Source organism: Amblyomma maculatum, chromosome 1, assembly GCF_055883805.1.
Source record: "Amblyomma maculatum isolate TAMU_Amacu chromosome 1, ASM5588380v1, whole genome shotgun sequence".
NCBI classification, from domain to species: domain Eukaryota; kingdom Metazoa; phylum Arthropoda; class Arachnida; order Ixodida; family Ixodidae; genus Amblyomma; species Amblyomma maculatum.
In genome coordinates this window covers 420,015,872-420,039,648 of record NC_139344.1, presented here as the reverse complement: position 1 = coordinate 420,039,648, position 23,777 = coordinate 420,015,872, and the positions used below count along the sequence as shown (strand labels likewise).

Genomic DNA, 23,777 nt, shown 5'->3' with positions numbered 1-23,777 from the left:
GTGACCCCATTTGCAATGCTTTTCAGGACAAGAAAATAGGACCAATAATGTACTTAATGTAGTTTAGTTTATGGTCCAGTGACCAGGGCATACCCACAGCCGTAAACCACATATAATTCTTAGTAGTCTTGGGAGTATGCAGTAATCAGGCGCTTTATTCAGCATTTCAAGCTGTATGGCCAGCAATACAGTCAAAACCCACATGGCCTATAGGCCCCGCACAGTGCCCCTTATGGCTGTTAATACTGCTCCTACAGCCATGTGAAAACAACGACGATAAACTGCATCTTTCTCAGTCCTCCAAAACCACCAGGAACCTGCCGGTATCACCAGGTGTCTACATGTGCAGTAAACCAAATCCACTTTCATTGCTATCAGATTTTTAGGACGAAAGTAGCACACTTCACCTGTTATGTTGTACTAATTATAAAGTTAGCAATGTACCCGCATACTCCACACCTAGCCCTAAACAAGCGTCTAAATGTGCAGTTGCATAAAAGCAACCGTTTGCGCACGTTCTAACGACAATGTATGAAAGTCGGTTCGAGGATAAAATGCGCACCTAAACATGAAATCAAGAACAGTTTCAAGCAAGTTTTAAATGAAGGCCGCATCTATTGTGGAGGTGGATCCGCTAAAAAGAGGATTGGCATCGTTATTTTCGGTGTTGAAACAAGGTAAGTAAGCCACAGGGGATAGGCAGCTTATCGCTATACTTTTAACGCTTGTAAAGGACGCTGGTTTTCTGCAGCGGCAGAACTCCAGTGTTTTGTCACTGATCAGGACATATGGAGCGTAAGTGAGAGACGTCACTGCAATATTGTTCCCAATATCTGCATTTGGCTATAATCGCCACCACCGACATATGCAAATGTTCCTCAGGCCTCCCAACGACGCCCATCTCAATGAACGATCAGTTTACCTAAAAAAAGTAAGCAACAGAGTGCGCAAGTGCATCAGTGTTGTGCAAACCCTCACACCCCGCAGATAGTAGGAGTGCGAGCCAGCCGAGTGACCCTGATATGCCCAGCACCATTTCAGACAACTATACCGATCCCCGAGCCGTTCCGCCGCCCTATCAAGAACCAGGGGAAACCGATAAAACGGGTAGCTAAAAATACGGGCACCACGTAACCCGGTGGCCCGTAGTAGAACACACATTCTCTTTTATCGGCAGCGGTATAAGCCCGCGATGTCGGGCAGGCCGGACTGGCGCGCGCGCGCCCCGGCCTGATAGCGGTAGAAACAGCCCCGAACGAAGCCTTATACATATCGGCCGACACCGCCGAAGTGTTCGCATGCCGGGCGGCGGTTTGGCGGCGGCCGGAACCGTTGATAACTCAAGGGAAGAGACAAGATAGGCGTTCTCTAATCAAGTCGCGCGTTACCTTGCATATAAGGCGTCGTGCAGCGCTGGGCTCCGCCAGTGAGCTCTGTTCCGGCGCCGCCACGGGAGCGCAGGCGGGTGCGCGCTTACCAGGACGTCGATGTCGGTTCCGGGAGTGCGGCGGCTCAGCCGGAGTAGCGAACGACAGGACTGCGAGGAAGTGGCGGGAGGAACTGGCGGCGGGCAGGGGCGACGGTGGCGTGCCGTGCACCAGGATCGCAAGAGGCATGCGCGACAAACACGGTGGTGCTACTGCGCGCGGATTCAACGCGGCATGGTTTGACCAGACACGATCGGCGAGTGCTCAGCGAGTTCGTCGCTGAAGGGAAAAGAAAGACCCGCCGCCGGGATTGGCCGTCGTCGTCGTCCTGGGTTCGTGGCCCGAACTTAGTCAGCACATTGTGGCGCGGCCGCGCTGCTCTCCGGTGACACCCGTGCGGGCTCGCGCGTTGCAAGATGGACGGCACTCTGTCGCAAGATGCACGCTTCGGCCAGATTTTTTTTCTTTTCTCCAGTAATGTAGCGCACTTTTATTTTTATTCAGTCACTGCCCACGTGCTCGCCCAACTAGACGACCAGAAGCTTCATCGTAACAGAGTTAGCCGTGCTGAAACTTTTTTGTTGTTGTTGTTGTTGCCTTATACTTCCCACTGTGCTCAGAAAGGGCTTGGTGGTTCTCGTGCAATCAAAGTAAGCCGAAAGTGATGGTCTGGAATGACTACGAACATCGACACGTTTCGGCGCTTAGAGCGGAAAAGCGGCGATGACCACGAGCCGGGAAGTATTGACGTTCGTATAAAGGCAGATACATGCGCCTGAGCGCAGATCTTGCGTTTGGTGAAGATAGGCGCGATGAAATTCTTGGCGCACCAAGTAGAAAACTGCTTCATCCTCATCACTACAGTGAACACGCGCTTATAACTTGTGACCTTTGTGTTTAATAATTGTACGATACTATGAAGAAAGAATGGAGCTCGTTTACGTATTATATCGGAATAGGCCATTCTTAATATGATTCGCTAACTTTCCCCATAAAGAAGAACAAGCGGTTGCCTTGCATAAAACGTGGTAGGCTCAGTGCACGTTTTTTTTTTTCGTATATTTGTGAAGCATTTTGCAAACCGCCTGATCGCGTCTCTAGTTTCTAAAGCAAACGCGACCTCTTAAACTACTTGATTCGAGCTGACTGGCAACAACCTATAAGCGACAGCGTGTCGAGAAGGATGCCAGAACCGGGATGAGTGGTTGGATAGAATCCCAAACGCTGGCATATAAAATATACTCGGCGGTACTGATTTGTTCTATACAGCATCTCCGTTACAGTCTCTCGTTTCAGCAGCGGCAAGGGTCAAGAGAGTGAAACCTCGAGCGAAGCGGCGCTCGTCGTTTCTGCCGCTCCAGCTGTGTCCGGCGCCTTGCGGCGTCAGTCCGGTGACTTATGTTTCTCAGAGTGTCAAATTTGCTGACGCCTAGGGCTGCGGCTAGGATCCCCCGTGGGTGGACCGAAGAAAGAGGGGCTTGCCTTATCTGCAGCGTCGGCTGCAGAAGCAGCAAGCAGTAGCTTCAGCAGCTCCCCCTCCCTCCCCCTCTATGCTGCGCTCGGTTCGGGGCCTCCCGTTGATTTAGCAAGCTGCACCCGAAATCAAGTTACAACCACGATGTTGGCACTAAGCGTATAGGCCGAGGCACGGGCTAAAGACTGCAGCGACCAATTACCTCACCTGACAGAGGGATACAAGCAAGCGCTCCTAATTACTCTTCCTTCCTGGAGACCACAGCAAGGATTAGGTAGTGCGCATTATTCTTGAAGGAAAGCTATATACGCGGAGACCTGGCCAGGACCTTTCGCGGTTACTGAGGCCCAGCATCAGCGTGAGAAAAAGCGTGAATGAGTGAAGAAAACGATGATTTAACTCAGCCGCCGCAAACCGAGGGCATTCAGGCTTTGCTCCCATCGACAGAATGCCACCTGACACAGGTGCGCCGAATCTAAATCCTCATCAATGAACTCGTGGTACTGTGATGCCTATTACGTTTACACTCTCTCCATCCTTCTTCTGGATGATATATCGACAACGGGAAATTAATGTTCACAAATTTTGCACAGCGTGTACGTACGCAAGTGCGGCAGGCAGTAGGAAAGGACTAACCTAGCGCCGTCGGATGGTATCGCGTTTTACTCTGCCTTCCGTACCGCCGCTGTCATAGCATAAATCTCGTGACAGGCAGAAATGTGACAGAATATTGCGAGGTGTTCTGTATCATTCTGTTTGTTTAAATATTCACTGCTGTGTCTGGTACCTTGTTCGACAACCGTAACTTTCCATCGGCCCAAATCACGAAGAGAGAAGCGCGCGCACCGCCTGAAACTGCAACGTCACTGCGAGTCTTACTAAGGCGTACAGCTACAATTCTACGAAGCCTTCATTCGCCGAAATTTGCATGACATGCATCGGTTTAACTTTCTGCGCACAAGAACAGAGACACAGCGCGCGCTCAAAGTTTTGACGCCGTCTCTGTTCTTGCCTGTAATGCATTAAGCGCGTTGCACCACCACGAACCACATCAATTAGTCCCATTACTCCAAATTCACACATCGCCGGTTCCTTACACAGCCTTTAAAAAAGGCATAAATAAGAACCAGTCACCCGACCTGATGTTTGTTTTTTATAAACTGCCATCTCCATTAGAAAGAGGACTATGCGTTCGCATAGCACACCCAAAAAGTCACGTTGACATCATCTGCAGTTGAGGAAGATAAGGTCTTTCCAGATATCAAATTGACTAGCCCGCCGGAAGTAGACCCCAAGAGCGGAATTGTTGACGCGCATTCAGCGTTTACTTCAGTGTTCACCACAGCGGCTGGCTAACACGATTTGCAGACCGTTTAGAGCACATGTCTACCTTTACTAGCCGGAACGTTGCGCTTCTGGTTATCTGGTCGTTTCCTCGCGCCGCACTGACGGCGAACTATTAGCGGCAATATTTTAATTACTGTTGAGCCCGAAGAACCACACATGTGTTACAAAGTGATGCGCACATGTTACATGAGCAACACAAATCAAAGAGCATTTAGAAAGAAGAAATCGCGAACAACAACTTAAATGCAGCAAAAAAAGGCACTCTAAATTACCGTAGAGCTTTATTTGCCAAACGTCATTGAAAACCATAAAACAATTCCCCTTAGACTGTAGAAAGCGCGCTGGCAGCGTGAACTATCAGTTAGGTTTCTCTCAAATTTGATTTTAAATTATAAACCCGAGATTGGTCACGCGGAGGAGCAGCAATGCACGCTGGCAAACAAAAAGGCGGCCTACGGCGATATCACGACTGTATAGCGACGCCATTACTCTTCAATCTTTCTATATATACGAGCTTGGGGCTCTCTATTCAAGCAACCACATCGCCCTCAAAGCAACCACATCGACAGCGTCATCGTCACGCCGCAGAAAAGCGGTTTGTTTTGCAAGATTGAATCCGTACCCAAAGTTGCTTTGTTAGAGCGAAGTCGCGGGATATATTGATATGAGGTTGAGGTGTTTTAAAGTTTACAAGTAAACATTAAAAAAAAATCTCAAGACACATCTGTGGAGTCTGCACAGGCGGAGACAAGCGGAAATGTACATGATAATTAGGCAGTAATAATTAAACGTTAATATTGAATATTTGAATAGTGGATATAAGGCGCCATATATGTTACAAAAGTTAAGGCCATTGTTGGCAAAGATTTGGTTATATATATTTTTTTTATCGACGGCGTGGCTCGAAGTCACGAACATCAAAAGCACACATTTTAAAGTTCGTTGAATTGGCTTTCGTACATTGAACTTTTATAAATTGGCTTCTCTCTCATTTCTTGTGAATCAAATACATGTTAAAATATAGTTATTTTGAAAACAATACCACTCATTGTGCGCTAAAATGTGCACTTTTGCAGTTCGATGCATTGAAACCCATTAGAGATTACGAAAATGTTTGCTCAACTTTGTTGGAGTATTGTAATACACAGTAATGCTCCTCGAAAAGAAATATATAAATTTTAGTAAATTGTGAAATCATTATAGTCCTTGACGTACAGTCCATGATGTCCACCTTCCTATAGAACCAACCAACAAAGAATGCAAACGTATATGAAACTGTTCCAGCAATACGAAGCTGTAAATGCGAAACCAAAATCTCCTCTTGTACATATGCTGTTGAGAGGAAAATTGAGATATCCCTGAGAACGCATGCCGAATTGCATGAGGGCAACATCTGGCAAAGCATTTCCACTGTCGACGCACGGCGCACTACACTTAAATATTTTGACAGGTAGTGGACGGCGCCGATATCGACACTAAGAGGCACTCATAAAATGAAAGCTGCAGGGTATTTAGCACGATCCCGGAACGCAATGGGAGAAGTCTCCTGTTTTAGTTCCCGATAATACAGACAAACGCACTTTGCGCGACAAAAGCAAGGCGCTGTTTGCAACAACACCAATCACATCTGGTATGGCGAGTTTCGAAGTGCCAGTGTTGTTTCAAAAGAGAGTCGCAGAAACGTTTTCTAGGGGAAATTCAAGCAGAAGTAAAGGCGTACATATTCAAGGAAGGTCAGTTTAGCCCACTGCCACACACACGCACACGCACATTTTTTTTTTTTTTTTTTTGAGGATCTGCCACAAACTCCACAAGCCGTTTAAAAAATGAACGATACGAAGCGATCATGAGCACTTCAATAGCGCAGAGACTCCCAGCCTAAAGCGCGCTGTTTAAAGTCACATTTATGATTAGCCCAACCTAAAAGTGACAACATGTCCAGACATTAACAGGTAAAAACATGCATTAAGTTCCAGACCCTAAGGGATCTATGCACCTCTCCATCGATCCATCGCTTCATCTACAGCACTGCTTCTGGTGAGGCTTTAGGAACATCAAAACCTTGGACACGAGAAGGAAAAAACCTTAGCAACCTCGAAAGCCCTTGGCAACATGCACAATACTGGGTTTCGCGCTCGTCCTGCTGCCTACAGCACACGCACAGAAGGCCACGTGGTGCAATCCACCGGATGCCCTACGCGCGCGGCTCTTTTCGTCTATTCCTGCTTCTGCGACGGTCGCCTCCGGGCAGCAGCAGCCGCCGCTGCTGGAAGGCGGCCGCCGGATGCCGGCGGAACGGGAAATGTACGGGGTGTGAAGACAGCACGGGGCTATAGCATCGACGCAGCCCGCGCGAGTCACATGACTCCGGGGTTTTTTCGCACGGAGCAACACGCGCCACGGGCAGCGAGTCACACAGCCCCGCATACTGGAAGTTCAACACCCGCTCAGCCGCGTGAATGCGCAGATGGTGAAAGCAGTGAAAGCGAACAGCCCGACTGGTCATCCTATAGGCCGAAAATGCGCAATCGGAGAAAAACGCATGACTCACCTGGGCCATTGCCGACGACTTTTTTCGCTGATTGAAATGTCTGGAGCAAGCAGATATACAAAGAGCCCGCTCACGTATTGCCCGGTCACGTCACAGAAACAACTGACCCGACTTGCAGATGGCAGCCAAATTTGCGTGAATCTGACACATTAACGCTACGACGGCCAGGCACCGAAAATGCGTAACTAAAGTCGTGGACCGCTGAGGATAGGATATTTTCCCCTTCTAGTATACGAACTCAATCCTGCCTGAAACTGACTTCGTGCAACCTACTAAGCTTATTTTTTTAAAAATTGGCAAACGACCAAGGCGCAAGAATTAACACACACAAAAAAAGAGAGAGACAAGGGGACAACAGGCAGGCGCCTGTCCGTTGTCGCCTTGAATCTCTTTTTTGTGTCTGTTGATTTTTGCGCCAGGGTCTTTTCCCAGTTTTTTTTCTTTTTAATATGTTAAACCAACTAGCCCGGCAACTTGCTTTATTGAGCTACAAGGCTTAGACGTTCGGTAAACGAATCACTTCTGGTTGATTACACACACAGACGAAAAATCATCTGCTGGGAAATATGGCGTAAGCTGTTCAACCAAGGAAATGACACGTGCGCTAAATATGCTCACATTAAATCTCATAGCTAATGGAGGTTCTACATACAGGATGCAAGTCAGCAAAAAAGAAAAAAAAAATGGAAGAATTGAGATCAGCGGACTACCGTATCAAGCGGCATTTTCCACTAAGGGGTATGGAGTGCAAGTTCTCGCCTTAGGTTGGGCGCGCAGGCGTCAGGATCTGCTTTCTATACCTGCTCTTTTCGATAGCAACGACGTAGAAAAATCCGGACAGTGGTTAGCGCTTGGGGCGCAGCTCAACCGATGAAAGCTTCCAGTGCGTGACCGACTGCTCCCTCCCCTCTGCCCGAAAGGGCAGGCGTAATAAAGGAGTGATAACTCATTAGAGTCCACTTCAGCTACACGACACTGCTACAAAGAAAATCTACACTGTCTTATCAGAAATATAAATGGGTGAATGGTCTTTCTTTAAGACTGACTTTCCACGAATGGAAATTGATGAAGGCGGCGATGCACAAAGCGAGAAAGAGCGAGGTCAGGCTACGACGGTGGCTTAGTTGCCTAATGCACCGGTTAAAGAAGCTGGCCTGCACGTTTCGCCGCAGGTTGGAATCAAGTCCGCGATCCTATGCTATTTATTCGTTTCGTGTTTTGTTTATTATAATGCTCAAGACGGTGGTGCGTGACGCCGCGGTGTGGCCACAGCAAGCCCATGACAGAAATTCGCTGGCGCTCAATCTTTTTTTTTTTTTTTGCGCATGCGCAGTACAGTAGATCGCGCACTGGCGAATATCATGTGTCTTTCATTCTCTCAGGACCTCACAGGTTTCCTCGGAGGAGCTCCCTTAAAGTCACTCTGCAATCGACAGTATATCTAAAGACAATGGAAGCGCTAATTGGAAGTGGTCGATCATCAACAGCAACGACAATTCGTTTGGGACGCTCTCGGGTTAAACCATAACAGAGATGTGTTCTTAGGCTTAATAGATATCAGGCAATTATGTCCCAATACTAGATTACATCATACGTGACTAATGAGTGACGGGTTACGTAGCTTGTATTTGGAGTGGCCATCCTTAACAATCTGAAATATGCAAGAGTATACCAGTCCTCCCGTCAATGCTTGAGCCGAATAAATAACAAAGCGCGAATCCAGGCACGCCTCTTAGGTCGTCAGGCAGTGCACCTAAGTCGTCGCAGTAGTTAAGACTGCACCAGTGCACGAGAATGAGTCCAAATGTTCGTTTCAGGTATTATGTGCTGAAGGGAAAAATAATTGATAAGTGGTTATAAATATATGCATTTCTTTCGAGCAACAATCTAAAACGGCGCACCTTAATTTTTAAGCTATGCCACAGTTAAAACAGCGATAAAAAATTCTGAGAACACTGTGCAGTCTGCACTGCAGAAATGCGAAATCCAAATGTTGCTGCTTCACACGGTGCATGACGTTTACTCTCGTTGTCATTATCAACTAAATTCACCGTTTTTATCATTGCTAATGCCATCATTGTCATTATCACTAATTGCAGCATGATTGTAATCGCTACTATCATCCTCACGATCGACAAGGAGAATTATGATGTGTGTTCCACGACCCCGGGTGAGACGAAGTTGGTTAAAGCGATCAACTGGGGATCGAATGTATGGAGGTTTGATTCCCGGTGGAGACAGGATTTATTTATTTTGAACTGTCTTCCTCACGTTACAAAAAGCGATTTATGATTAGTAAGGTTAGTTTCTGTTTCAGATGATGACGTCATTTGATTGAGAGCTATAGTGTGACGGAACGGACGCCAACAGTATGAGTCATTAAAGGCTTTCGCCTCAATACGAGGCCTGTTTTCTGCCGGTAAAAGAAAGCAGTCGCGCCTCTGTATATAAGTAACGCATGCCGCGAGCCGCATAGCCACGCCCACTACAGCGGGCGCCTAATTCCAGCGCCCAGTCATTTCTCTGCATTGGAGCGTCTCGCTTTATTGGACACTTGTGCGAGAGCGACGCGAACTCGATTAGCTTTTGTATATTTGCAAATAATGTAAACAGCTCCCTTTAAATTTTGACTATTCCGTCCCCTGTCTTTTCTTTCCTGCAGCCCAAGCTCGGTACTTAAGAAAACAGATAGCAATTGACACGGCTCGCAACGGTATTTCGTTATATTTTTGTTATTTTTAAAATAAACCGCTACCGTCACCATCCTTGTCGCTACGCCCACGCGAAAATCGCTGCGGACATCGAACCCGAGATCTTCGGATATCAGAGGGGGGTGTCGGTTAGCTACGCATGCACTAATCCTCTCCTGGGGATGTGACGGATCTTGGGTCCGTTTGAGGCGGTAGCCACGCGGCAGGATGCTTGCCGCCAGATAGGGAGGTATCTGCTCCGAGGGAAGCTGCAAAACGTTTAAGATAGCTCGCACAACAGACTTGGCGGCATTGACAAGGGGGTACAGAGAAGACCGCTGAGGGTGAGATGGCCCCTATTAGAACTCCCTCTCTGTGCGCGCATACGCAGGACAGATGGAGTTTAAATACAGACCGCTCGTGAGTGCACCTGTACTGCCTATACTTGAAATGGATTTGTTCTTAGCGCTTGTTAGATTTGTTCTTATTAGGACCGCAGTTGATTTCACACACACAGAGTCGTGCTTTGAGCGAAAGCTCAAATTACGACTCTGTGTAGGCCAACCGTGAGGCTTGAATGCGCTACTCATGTGACTTTTTATAATTTCGAGGATTTCCTTTGAAGTGCTGAAGGGCTTTCTTTGTCGAAAATATTGAAATGGGCGTTGGAAACATCTCTCTTTACCTACATCCACTTTATAACCGTCTACTTACACATATCTCCTACACCTCTACTAAAGGAGGCTATGCCTCTACATACATCCACCTACATCTCTCTTTAAAAAGAAAAAGTTAAATTATTTGATACTCTGCAAAGAGCAACAGAAACTCTTTGTATACGCCGTAGCACCTACATAATGAAATGGGGGTTGGAAATCCAATTTGTTATCTAAAGTCAATGCTAGCACTCTGGACAAACTACCTCATTGTAAGGGGTGTGCGAATAGTGAAATTTTCGGATAGGAATCGAATACGAATAAGAGCAAAAAAAAAAGAAAAGCCTTCGAATAGCGAATTAATATTGTTACGCAATCAGTACGTAACGGGGTGATTATTCGTAGTCTAAGCCCTGCGAGTCTGCAAGGCACGCCAGCTTCTATTTCTTCTTTGTCTCCAGCCTTTTCTTCTTCCTTCTCAGCACGTGACAATACCTCATCAACGACAAAAAAAGCAAAAGAAAATAACAAATTACGAGGATTGTTCGCTTTGTTCGTTTCACAATTCACAGAATATTCGTGTATAAAATTAAGCTCAGATAAATGTATACCCTACAGAAAAATCCACTACAAATCGTCGGGCGGCGCCACCAGCGCACTGACATCCGCGCCACCAACGGAGATGCCGCCAATCACGCACGCGCTCCATCGAACGTCGGCGCCTTTCTAGCGCTTCTTTCGGCTGTGTGTGGCTGTACCGCTGCAGCGCAGATGGATTTGTTTGGGACGTGTTTCGCTTTCACTTTGCAGCATCTGAAGATAAAGCGCGAGCTACCATTGACGTCGCGATTTCACATTGCGATATCCTCGACGAGTTTTTTCGGCCACTGCTACTGCGGTGGAAAACCATATAGAATTCGATGCTTTAGAAGAGGACGCTTCTCGTGTATTGGTGGTAATATTCAAATAATACCGTGGTGCCAAGAAATGCGAACAGCGCGGCGCTTACGGTTCCCGCAGTTCGAATTTCTTACCTTAGCGCTTCCAATAAAGACACGTTAAGGCCCCTTTATTTCATCTTAGACAACCCTAGCCCAATGTTGTTACTGCCTCGGCAGATGTCCGACGAGAAGAAATTCCAACAGCTGGGCGTGAAGATTAAGCTATTTTTGAATTTCTTTTTATCGCCCCTATACATAGCCTGCGTGACTTCCAGTCGTGGTCTTTCCACCGCTCACAAAATGCTTGAAATACACCTTCAAATCATGAGAACCGTGTCAGCTTAAGACTTCGCCAAACGCGAAATGAATAAAGCATGAATATTGCAGTGCAGCGGTGGCGTAGCGGTAGAACATCCGCCTCGCATGCAAGAGGACCTGGGTTCAAATCCCGGTGCCGCGCAATTCTCCACCGGATGAAAAAAAAAAAATCCGCGTGTCGATGGAATTGCATATACAGGTTTGGGGTGCGACCTGATGCCGGTGAACACCTCCGGCAACGCATTCCCTCACCAGAACAGGAGTTGGCCACCCTGGTGCAGTAATTGGCCACAACCTCCTATGATAAGCTCCATAAAACCACGGCCCTCAGTCACCAGCGGCTGCGGAACAACTGACCACGGCGGCGGTCAGACCTGTGACGCAGCAGGGGGTGCTAAGAAAGCCTGGCTCCGCTGGACAGGCCGCCATTGGAAACTGACCTTGGCAACGTTTAATGCTAGAACTCTAGCTAGTGAAGCTAGTTTAGCAGTGCTGTTAGAGGAACTAGAAGGCATGAAATGGGATGTCATAGGGCTTAGTGAGGTTAGGAGGCCGAATGAGGCATATACTGTACTGAAGGACGGGCATGTACTGTGTTATCGAGGTTTACCAGAAAGGCGACAACTAGGAGTAGGTTTCCTTGTCAATAAGTATATAGCGGGTAATATAGATGAATTCTATAGTATTAATGAGAGGGTTGCAGGCATCGTAATTAGGCTTAATAAGCGGTATAAACTGAAGGTTGTACAGGCCTATGCACCTACATGTAGTTATGATGACCAGGCAGTTGAAAGCTTCTATGAAGATGTAGAATCGGCAATGCGAAAAGTAAAGACGCAGTGTACTGTACTAATGGGCGACTTCAATGCCAAGGTAGGGAAAAAACAGTCAGGAGACAAGGCAGTAGGTGACTATGGCATTGGTTCTAGGAATAGCAGAGGGGAGTTACTAGTTGAGTTTGCAGAGCGCAATAACTTACGAATCATGAATACCTTCTTCAGCAAACGGAAGAACCGAAAATGGACATGGAAAAGTCCTAACGGAGAGACTAAAAATGAAATCGACTTCATAATGTGTTCAACCCCCGCCATTGTGCAGGATGTAGAGGTAATCGGGAAAGTTCGATGTAGTGACCACAGGATGGTGAGGTCCCGAATTAGCCTAAATCTGAAGAAGGAACGCAATAGATTAGTAAGAAAGAAACCCATCAACGAATTAGCGGTGAAGGGGAGGGCAGAAGAATTCAGGATCTCGCTACAGAATAGGTATTCAGCTCTAACTGAGGATGGCGACATTACCCTAGAGGCAAGGAACAATAATTTCAGAGATATCATTACTGAGTGCGCGGTAGAAGTAGGCGGTAGGATAGTTAGAGAGGATTCCGGTAAGCTGTCTAAGGAGACGAAAGATTTGATTAAGAAACGGCAGAGTATGAAAGCTTCCAATCCAACAGACCAGATCGAATTGGCCGAGATATCAAAGCTAATCAATAAGCGCAAGGTGGCCGATATAAGGAAGTATAACATGGACAAAATTGAGCATGCTGTAAAGAACGGGGGAAGCCTTAAAGCGGTAAAGAAGAAATTGGGCATAGGCAAAAACCAGATGTATGCGATAAGGGACAAGGCGGGCAACGTCATCACTAATATGGACAAGATAGTCAAAGTAGCCGAGGAGTTCTATACAGATCTCTACAGTAGCCAAAGTAGTCAGGACCGTAATGAGATTGGCGGTAGGGAAAAACAGTCAGACGTTCCACCAGTGACGAAGGAAGAGGTCAAGAAAGCACTAGAAACTATGAAAAGGGGGAAATCAGCTGGAGAGGATCAGATAACTGCAGATTTGCTGAAGGACGGGGGGGATATCGTGCTAGAAAAACTGGCCACCCTGTATACGCAGTGCCTGGTGTCATCGACGGTACCGGAAGCATGGAAGAATGCAAACATTACCCTCATTCACAAAAAAGGGGACTCTAAGGACCTTAAAAATTACAGACCAATCAGCTTACTGTCTGTTACGTATAAGGTATTTACTAAGGTAATCGCTAATAGAATCAGGACAACCTTAGACTGCAATCAAGCAAAGGATCAAGCAGGGTTTCGGAAACAGTACTCTACTATCGATCATATCCATACCATCAATCAGGTGATAGAAAAATGCTCGGAATATAACCAGCCCTTATACATAGCATTCATTGATTACGAAAAAGCATTTGACTCAGTTGAAACCTCGGCGGTGATGCAGGCATTGCGAAATCAGGGGGTAGACGAGCCGTACGTGAAAGTGCTGGAAGATATATATAGTGGCTGCACAGCAACCATAGTTCTACATAAAGAAAGCAACAAAATTCCCATAAAGAAAGGTGTTAGGCAAGGAGACACAATCTCCCCAGTACTATTCACAGCATGTTTAGAGGAAGTATTCAGAGACTTGGAATGGGAGCAGTTAGGGATAAGGGTAGATGGAGAATACCTCAGTAATCTGCGATTTGCTGATGACATTGCCTTGCTAAGCAACTCGGGGGATGAACTGCAAATAATGATTGATGACCTAGACAGGAAAAGTAGAAAGGTAGGCTTGAAAATCAATATGCAGAAGACTAAGGTAATGTTCAACAGCCTCGGGAAGGAACAGGAGTTTACATTAGGTAGCGAAATACTGGAAGTAGTAGGCGAATATATCTACTTAGGACAGGTAGTAACCGCAGATCCGGATCATGAAAAGGAAATAACAAGAAGAATAAGATTGGGATGGAGCGCGTTTGGCAAGCACTCGCAGATTATGACTAGCAGCTTACCGGTATCGCTCAAGAGGAAAGTATACAACAGTTGCATCTTGCCTGTACTCACCTATGGGGCTGAAACGTGGAGGCTAACCAAGAGAGTTCTACTTAAGTTGAGGACAACCCAGAGGGCTATGGAACGAAAAATGGTAGGGGTAACATTAAGAGATAGAAAGCGCGCAGAGTGGGTCAGAGAAATAACTCAAGTTAACGACATTCTAGTGGAAATTAAGAAGAAGAAATGGACATGGGCAGGACATGTAGTGCGAAGAGAGGATAACCGATGGTCGCTGAGGGTAACAAACTGGATTCCAAGGGAAGGAAAGCGTAGCAGGGGGCGGCAGAAAGTTAGGTGGGCGGATGAGATTAAGAAGTTCGCAGGGGTCAAGTGGATGCAGCTAGCACAGAACCGGGTTAAGTGGAGAGATATGGGAGAGGCCTTCGCCCTGCAGTGGGTATAATCAGGCTGATGATGATGATGATGATGATGATTGCAGTCAATCTGTTTCAACGGGTGTAATAATGCGACCAAATGGAATAGCATTAATGAAAATAGTAAAAAAAGTACGCGGTGTATACAAATTTCACAGTGATTACAAAGTCACGCTCTTTTTTTTTTTTTTTTTTCGTTTACCGGGTCTAGCGCCCCAAAGCATCTCAAGCTATGAGCGCCTTTGTGCAGACGACCATCCTGCGGCAGAAAATATTTTCTTTCCCGATGACTGTGAGACTTCGCCCCCAGAACGAAAGCAAAATGTTTTTGAAAAGAGTAATTAATAACCCAGTTAAAGCCACTGTAATCACCCGATTCTGTCGTGTTTCTCTCCTCCCGTTCCCTCGCAAAGGTTTTTCACTCTCCTGCCCGGTCGTTTAGCCTTCGCAAGGCAAACTCCCCTTTCTCCTCCGCGTTTTGCAGGAGATGGGGCGTAGTACTCTGCGTGCGCAGAAAAAAAAAAAAGAAAAAAAAAAAGAAACGGGTGAGGGAGCGCGCGCCGCTGCATTCAGTCCGGCCGTGGCAAGGGAAAAGCGCACAGAGAGGTCTACGCCCATCCTTCACCAGTCAGACAGCGAGAATGGATGTCGTTTTCAACTCCGACGTCAGCCTTGCGGCTCGTAGCAGAATTGCGGGGAAATCATCGACCATTATTAATTGGGACGTAGACTGGCACCCCCGCCAGATGTTAGCCAAAATAATAGAGAAGCTGTCGCGTGGAGGCGGCTACAAACTAATACGTTCATGAACCCGGCCTGGGCGTTTCACGCGCTAACAGACCTTAGGGACAATGATCTGTGCAAACACTGTGGGGCGAGAGGGACCCTCGACCACATAATTTGGGAGTGCCCACAATCTCCAGGGATAGGACAAAATATTACAAGTATCGTAGCCTGGGATACCCTGCTGCGAAGCGCGGACCCTGCGATCCAGCACCGCACCGTCCATCTGGCGGAAGAGGCCGCAACAAGCCAAGGGCTACCTGCCGGCCTCTAATCCGCGGGCGCACGACTCCCCGTCTTCCCCGGCACGCGTGCCGGGGGAGGGAAGAGGACGCCCATTTCCGATGGAAGTAAAAGTTGTACAACCAACCATCGTAGAGAACGGGGAAGCTCCATGGTTTCCCGAAGGGGAGGATGAGAGAGCTTTAATTTGTATTTTTGCTGCTTTGTGGCGCGCGTATCGCTGTAGCATTTTGCACAGACTATCTCCGGTACCTGATCGAAACACTGGGCTCCTTTGCCAAAAGGTCCTTCCCTGGGCAGTGGCCTTCTAACTTGCACTCGTATTGCACACCACACAGGAGTCCTGCGTTTCTCCTCCAAGAAAACACTGCCGCCACGGCGGCAATACGCCCGCTACCTATATTCGTCTCACAAGATGTTTGCAGCACTGCGAAAGGCAGATGCACCCCAGTCTAATCAGGATCACGCGCACTACAATAGGCAATTGCGCTCCTACGCGCCTCTCGCCCCCCAAATTGGCGGGGGTGGCAGCAGGAGCACAATTTCAAGAGCTCCTCTGCCTTTCGCAGTGCTGCAGATATCTTGTGAGACGAAGTATAACCACTGAGCCACTGCGGCCGGGCACGTCATGCATTTCATACGCACTATTTTGTCCCCTGCTGAAGGACAGCACATGTGCTAATACTTAACATGAATGAAGAGCACTAACAGGACCGCGGGCGAGAAATGGACCTTTCTGGGGAGAGGCCAGGATATACCTCTTGTGCGCCGGCATCAACCGTGCACTCTCGAAAAGATAAGAAAAATCAGGCAAACCAATGTTGCGGTCAAAGCCTGGAAAGCACATACTGTTTCTCACAACTTGCAACGAACACGTCTAGGAGTATTTCGGTCATCACTGTGAAATAAGCATTTATTACGCCTTTAGAGAGAGAGCAGAACACGTCGCAAACTAGCTTTAATGGTTTTGCCGCGCTTTGTTTAAATATTTCCGCAAGACGATGTTTCCAGCTGGGATCATAATCTTATCGACGAGGAACCTTCAAACATCGACGAAACATTAAACTGTCACACCTAGTCGACCACCTCGTACCAACAACTGGTACGGTGAGAAACAAGGTATTTTATTAATTGTAACAAAAGTAATGAACCTCGTTCTTAGTTCCTTAATTTGGTAGCACCGATTTTCATTTACAGGCAGCAGTTCCCTTTCACTGTGATCATCCCATTTTTGTTTCGTGTCTTCTCCAAAGGCTGACACTTGGCGACAGTTTGCGACAGTGGCAGCCTTTGAAACAGCAGTACCTGCGCCCACTTTTCTTCGTCTGAACTTTGGTAATTAGTGATTAGGCAGTTATTACGCCATCGCGTCCGAAACTGCATAAACGGGTGCACCACTACCTGTTGCAAACTGGGAAATCACTTTTGGGTACAAAAGACGACCCAAAGGCACGCACCATGAAAGGGCAGCAAAGCAAGGCCAGCCCGCACGAGCGGCTTCAAGTTTCATTTCTTAGCCGCCAGATGGCGCGACTTGTTTTGTGCAGCGACTGCTACCACCCCGTTTCAAAAGGGACGCTCCTATGTTCCATCCATCTGTCCATCCAGGATTGAAACCGGGTGAAACTGCTACATTGGTGCTAAATAAAGTACACTGCCGTTACTTGGCATTGAAAGGACCCCCCCAAAAAATGTCCTAATTAACCGAAAGTTTTATCGATCTATTGAATGGGCCGTAAAAACTCCAAAAAGAACTGTTTCATTACAGCGATTTCATTTTATTAACATCTACACAATGGTTGCCTGTACTTGAGATGAAAGTTAAATGAGAACGACCTTTTTTGTTGTTTTTTTTTTTTGTTTCTCGAAGAGCTTAGCCTTGCGCACACTGTCAAAAAGGGGCTTTTATAAAAGGAAATGTCCCTCTTCACAAAATGACCCCGTTTCATACAGAAGATGCTCACTGCACTGTCACGCGGTTAAGCATTGTAGTGAAGCACGCAGTGCGGTAAAATCCAGCGAATTCGAAAATTTCCTGTTTATGTTCGGTAATTTTTTTCATTTTCGAAAATTTACAGAATATGTTTTTCGGATACGAATATATTCGACTCGTTTTTGAAATTTTGAAAATTCGACCACTATTATAAATTACTAATTGAAAAAAAAAAATGCCCGTGGTGCGCAAGACAGCTGGGAGCTTTATGCAACTGGTTTCCCTCGTCTGCAAAAAAAAAAATTGCTTTTTAACCTTTGGCTAGATAGCCATTGCACATTTGGATAATAACCATTGCAACGAAGTGGTGTGGAGCCCTACCCCAGGTAAAGTCATGGGCAATATGAGAAAAAAAAACATTTTGCACAAAATTACGAACGTTATCGGTATTCTCTAATAAATATGACGGCGACCAACTGATGCAATGCATCCCCAGGAAACCTCTTTAAAAAACTAAATAATCTGTTCTTGTCAAAGAGTATTAGTAATCAATAGTAATCAATAAATGAATGCTCAGATATTCTTATAGCTCATATTGTTCATGACTGTACGATTTTTTATCGTCTTTCCATCTGAAAAACACTTATCAGATGGAAATCAGCTAGGTATAAACCAAACGTATGCACGTTCTTCATTTCTAGCCAAAGGTTATATTGTTAACACATAAAGTTGAGCCCGATTTCTTTGAAAATAAAGGGTATAGTGGTCCACGTGAAGCGAAGGCTTCACTAAGTCGCCCCTGGGGCGGCTCATCCTAGTCGAATCACCAATCATGTAGCACTTTGTGGACTTACCAGCCGTCAACAAAGCTCGTACAAAAAAAAAAAAAAAAAGAAAAGAATGCGCAGTCGCGGTCTCTTTGTATACCCATAAGTAATGCGTTGACAGCCGCCTGTCTCGAATCGAAGATGTATTTGGTGCCAGACAGGGCATCGCCCATTACGCTATCTGGGATCTCCGGCGCCCACGAGCAGCTGCTGGCGGAGCAAAGCTAGCCGCGTCCTCGATAAGGCGGGATACGCGGGTCCCCTGACCGCCAATCCATTACTCGGGGATCGCGCACCAGAGATGGCTCGCTCCGCGCGTACGCCGTAGAAGAGAAAGTGCAGCGTGCGGAGAATGAATGGTATAGGAAGCCAGAAGAGTGTCGCTAAGGAAAGTCAACAGACATCGGATTTTCAAAACTGCACACAAAATGCGACGTTCGCAGCCAGTGGACAAATAAGCTTCGAGAACAAGCCCCGCGCCATAAGAATCGTGGCACACTCGACGTCTCCTTCCTCAAGACTCGCGGCTCGGCTCCAGCAACCAAAGCCTGATTATAAAGTGAGTGACATGGTCAGTCTCAGTTTTCGCGGCAGACATTATACAAATAAGATTTATTGACCACCCCCAGCTGTTGCCTTCATTCCTCCGACAGCTTGCAGAGCAGTATCGAAAAACTTGGCAGACACGCATACGGATACTTACGGGTTACTCCACATTACGTCCTATTGTAGAGTGCTAAGTAATTCTGTGTTACACATTGACTATGAGTCGTAATCAGGGATGTGAGTCGTGAATGGTAATGCGGACGAAGCACGTTACGTTGGTTTATAAAGCGCCGAGTCATGCTAGGGCTGACTAATGAGCACCCGACCATATCTCCCGCTAACTACTATAATTGTAAGAGGCACGATAATGAAGGGCGCCATGAACTACCCTCTCCAAGTTAGCAGAAGCCACGCAGATATGAAATCCTGCTGTATCCCACTAGTACGAATGTGCTTGGCTGCATGGCCTAGGAATAGTATGTATAGACTCTGAATCCAATGGAGCTGTGGATTCGGTTCAAATCTTGGTTTGTGGAGCTTTCACATCCCCAAAGCGACTCGAGACCCCTCTCCAATATTGACAATGGGTCTGAGACCCCCCTCGCCGGGATGTAGAGGTGACAGGAGTCCGAATAAGGTAACCAATTTTTTTCTTGTTAGCGGTGGCCGGAAAATTCCTTCTCTATCGTTTAAATTTCAGTTGATTTTTAGGAAGAATCAGTGAATGTTTTCCAAACTCCGAGATGGAAAAGTAAATGCGAAGAGAGAACCCATGCCCTCATATTTCGAATAAGTCACGAGCTAAAACATTCAGCTGCAATGGCACGCTACCATTGACCATCAGAAACAAAATGAGAAGTCTGCACTCTTGAATCTTCACGGCTGAAGGTTTCGAGAAATCCACAAAATGAGTCTCTAAGTAATTTAGTAGATTTGTGGGTGATTCAAATTGCTTCTTTTATCCTGCCGCCCGGGCTGGATTAGTGATGTTTCGAAAGTTTGCGCATGTCTTGGCAGTTCGTTCACTACCATACTGGTGCGGTAAATACTTATACTTCTAGAGCGACTAAAATGCTGCAAAATAGTGGTTTCATGAATAATATAACATGCATTACAATTCCCGGCGTTCTGTATCACTGTAAGATATTTTACCTTCCCCACTGCCAAGCACTTTGACAGAGCGTGCACGGTTCGTTTGTTCCAGGTGTCACAAACTCAGCAAAAAACTGCGTATTGAAAATATTTCTCGCTTTTTATGAAAGCACCGTAAAACAGGTTGCTATCCGATTTGTCTCTCTCCCTCTATTCCTATCTCCACCTGTGCTCGAATCACCAGACCCCCCCCCCCCCCCCCCCCCCCCCCCGGCTGCGATGGAGCCAGACTGCCCTGCATATGATATAGCTTGTCTGACCTGAAGACCACGACCAGAAGACCGGCCATGATACCTGCCAACTACCACCTGCTGTAGTCTAAGACAGCCACCACGTCTGTGGTTTCTCGATTATAACACCAAACCTGGATTTTCTGAAGAACGGAGCTCTCCTCTGTCGTAAATGCACTTGTGCTCTTCGTCACGGAGCAGCTCTGGTGCAATGCAGAAACGCAGCTGCCGCGATTTAGTCTCCGCAATGACCTCGCCGTGCCTCGATCATTCGAGTTGTAATGTCCATTTTCGCACTAATCGTGCGCAGCGATAGCCTTACCGTGACTACCGAGGATAAAAACAACGTGTTGGCGCGTGAACATCTTGGGCATACACCCATTTGCGCAAATGTGATAATTTATGAACGTACCAAAGGCGATACAAGAATTAAATCAAAGCTGCTTAACAAGGGCTTTTCTTTCTCTCTGTTCTCATCCACAACTTCAAAGGACACAAGAAAACGTCAAAAGAAAAATTGGGTTCGCTGTCTATTCGATTTGGCTGTGGCAACGGTGCGTGCATGCAGGATGCATCCAGCGTTTGATTACGTCAGTCGTCCGATATGGAGCGCGCTACAGCTTTTGTACCAATGAAGCACGACCAATGAGGAATTGAATTAATTAATGACAACATTTCGAAGCACAGACACGAATCAGTGCCGGCCAGCCCTCGTCGATGGTTAGGTTCGACGAAGGAGGAACAATATGAACCGTAGTGCACTGATGCTTTTAGGGGAAAGGCGAGTGTGGATTGCGACTGCCCTTCCCATCAGGTGAGGAACTGTCATCGGGATAACCACGTTTTCTAGATGGAGAAAGTATCAGAAATGCACTAAGCAAAGAGGTCGACCTCATTCTTCAATCGCCCCTTCAAGAGTCAAGTCCACCGAAAATTCGCGCCTGTCCCAGTGGAAGAGCTATGGTGACATGAGAAAGTAATGTACGTGAAAAAAAGACACAAGTATGTAACTATATCGCGCCAGCGTTTTGTTACATATATACCTAATCGGTATGTCAATCAACAGAAAAAATATCAAAGATCTCATCCCAAAAACGTATATGTGCTTAACCACTCTATCACCTAATACTGCAAGAATCACTCCCTCCATTTGAAAGACAGTAATAAGAACATGTGAAAAGGAAACGAAACTACAAAAAATCAACAGGAGCCGTAACTTCAAACAGTTCGTTTCGCCAATCATTCTTTTTTTTTTTCTATTTTCGATTTCGCCATAATCAATTTCAAGCCACTGAATATAATTGACATTTTAGCTACCTTACAGCTAGGATTGGCAGCACAACTAAATGTAGCTATAAATTCAGAACAGAGCCCCAGGACATGCATCTAATTGCGTTAAACCGAAAGCTTCTTAACCCATATCGCTAGTAATTCCCTGCAGGAAATGTATCAGTACAGTACACTTCTGAAAAGTATCACACTTTAGTGTTAAACCTCACTAAGGGCATTCCTTTCCAATTGGTAAGATAGATAGTGATTCTTTTAATTGTTGCTGTCTTTTCGATTCATGGGCTACCATTTAACGGTGAGGGCACCCCTCGAAAGCTGCGGCAAATTGTCATTTCTGCCTTCAGCTGCAGACACATACACATAGTGGTGTTATTCTTGATTACCGGTCCCGCCAAGTTTTGGAGGTGCTGCTGTCTGTTTGGTATCTGGAAGAGAATTGGTTCAGCACGCCCTAAAAGAGGCTCATAGTCGTCAGGGTGGGCAAGACGCACTCGGTCAATCCTGCAGTATATCGGTAGCCAGAATTGTGTCAAATCGGCCTCTTCAGCTTGGACTCTGAGCCTCCCACTCCTTCGGCGTGCATAGCTATATTACACATGATGCCCATTGTTCAGAGCACAGCTAGCCAACGTTCTAGCCATTGTACGGTTAGGACTGTGCCCATTTCAGGTTTTCTACATTTTTACAAATGAGGCACCTTTGCAAAACCTCGAACGTGCATCTAATCAGAGGGTGTGACATTGTGGCTGTCAATTAATGGTCAGGATTTATAAGAATGGCGAAGGTATTTCTCAGTCGCCTGATTTGCAAATCACATAACAATTGAAACGAAGACAAGGAAACGTGCAGAGGAACACGCACGTGACTGATGCTTTTGGGGGGTTTTGAAAACGCACAAAAGCAACTTTTAGTGACGCTGGAAAATATGCACATTAGAATGACAATACCCCAATGCGAAATGCACTAATAACAACGCTGGGAATTGTTCATGGGTGCTCGAGATGAAGCTGGCAGTAAGCGAAGAAGTAGAAGGCACGATGGTAATACGAAGCCGAACAACGCTCAAATTTAAGAAATGTTTTGCATGCCTTTAGATTTATCTCGAAGTTTATTTCTGACTTTGTCTAACACTTATGCGCCACAAGTCTAACGTCAACACTTATTTGTTTCCAAATAGCATTGCAGTCTACACCGGGATCCGGAATTTGATCTCTTAACCGCTGACTTGTGTGATAGTCTTTCGTGAAATGCACGCTATCTAGTCAGACACAAGACACTTTTTATGCCCTTGAATGCGCAGCCTCGGAAGCCGCAAAAATAAATGAAGAAGCATTGTAATTATACCACAGATGATAGACACGGCGTACTATCGGATTCCGGTTGCTATCGGTCGGTCAGCAAATCGCATAAGGATAGCGGAATAATAGCGGAAAAAAGGCTCTTTTGTATCTCTGAGTACGCTGCCGCGATCATCGACGATGACTCACCGAGTCACGGCAAACGCGTGCAACGTCCACCGAAGACAGGCCGCCGACAGGACGTCGTGCAGATGGCGAAACGTGCACTCTTGCCGTATTCAGGCGCTGTAGACACTGACTAAACATCAGCGTTTTACAGGCCGGCTATTGCACCAGGTTCCTTCGCTCGGGTTGTCGTCGTTGCTGCCGTCGGCGAAAGGCAGTCGGCATCGTACTACGCGGCGACATGGACACCCGATGCACACGCGGTGCCCCTCCGAAGCGACCGCCCCCTGGTGCCGACAGCCGGTAGTACAAATACACATAACGCGCGAGCCCGCACCGGGAGACCGCAGACCAGGGCGGACGTCTGGGAAGGCAGGCCTTTTGGCCCGAGGGGGAGGTTCCCAGCAGGACGACCCCTCCCCTCGCCTACTGACGTAACGCCGCCTACGGAAGCAGCAGAGGGGCTGAGCTGTGACGCGGACACAAAAATAAAATAAATAAAAGAAGCGCCGTAGCAAACAAGTTGGCCGCAACTTCTGCTGTCAACAAGACGCGACGTCAAGGGAGGAGAATATCGCCGGGCGGCAGCATCGGTCTCAGCGTGTCCGCCCGCCTTGGAAAAGACGTGCACGGTGGGGCTGGCCTGTTTCCAGACGGCAGTGTAGGATGGGTGCGGAGTCACTCTGCAGCCG

At 46.8% G+C, this 23,777-nt stretch overlaps 1 protein-coding gene across 7 annotated transcripts in view; it reads right to left on the bottom strand.

Moving 5' to 3' along the window:
- Positions 1–23,412, bottom strand: part of LOC146209225 (uncharacterized) — a 57,287-nt gene extending 33,875 nt beyond the window's left edge. Inside the window, exon 1 of one of the 7 annotated variants that reach the window (XM_084597321.1) lies at positions 23,110–23,412. In XM_084597321.1, coding sequence (XP_084453447.1) covers positions 23,110–23,226 — 117 coding nt within the window. In that variant the 5' untranslated portion in view covers positions 23,227–23,412. Of the gene's footprint in view, positions 1–1,388; positions 2,634–6,244; positions 6,263–23,109 lie in introns of those variants that run through there. The other 6 variants (XM_084597342.1, XM_084597327.1, XM_084597315.1 and 3 more) reach the window with 6 other exon arrangements.
- Between the last annotated feature and the right edge of the window lie 365 nt (positions 23,413–23,777).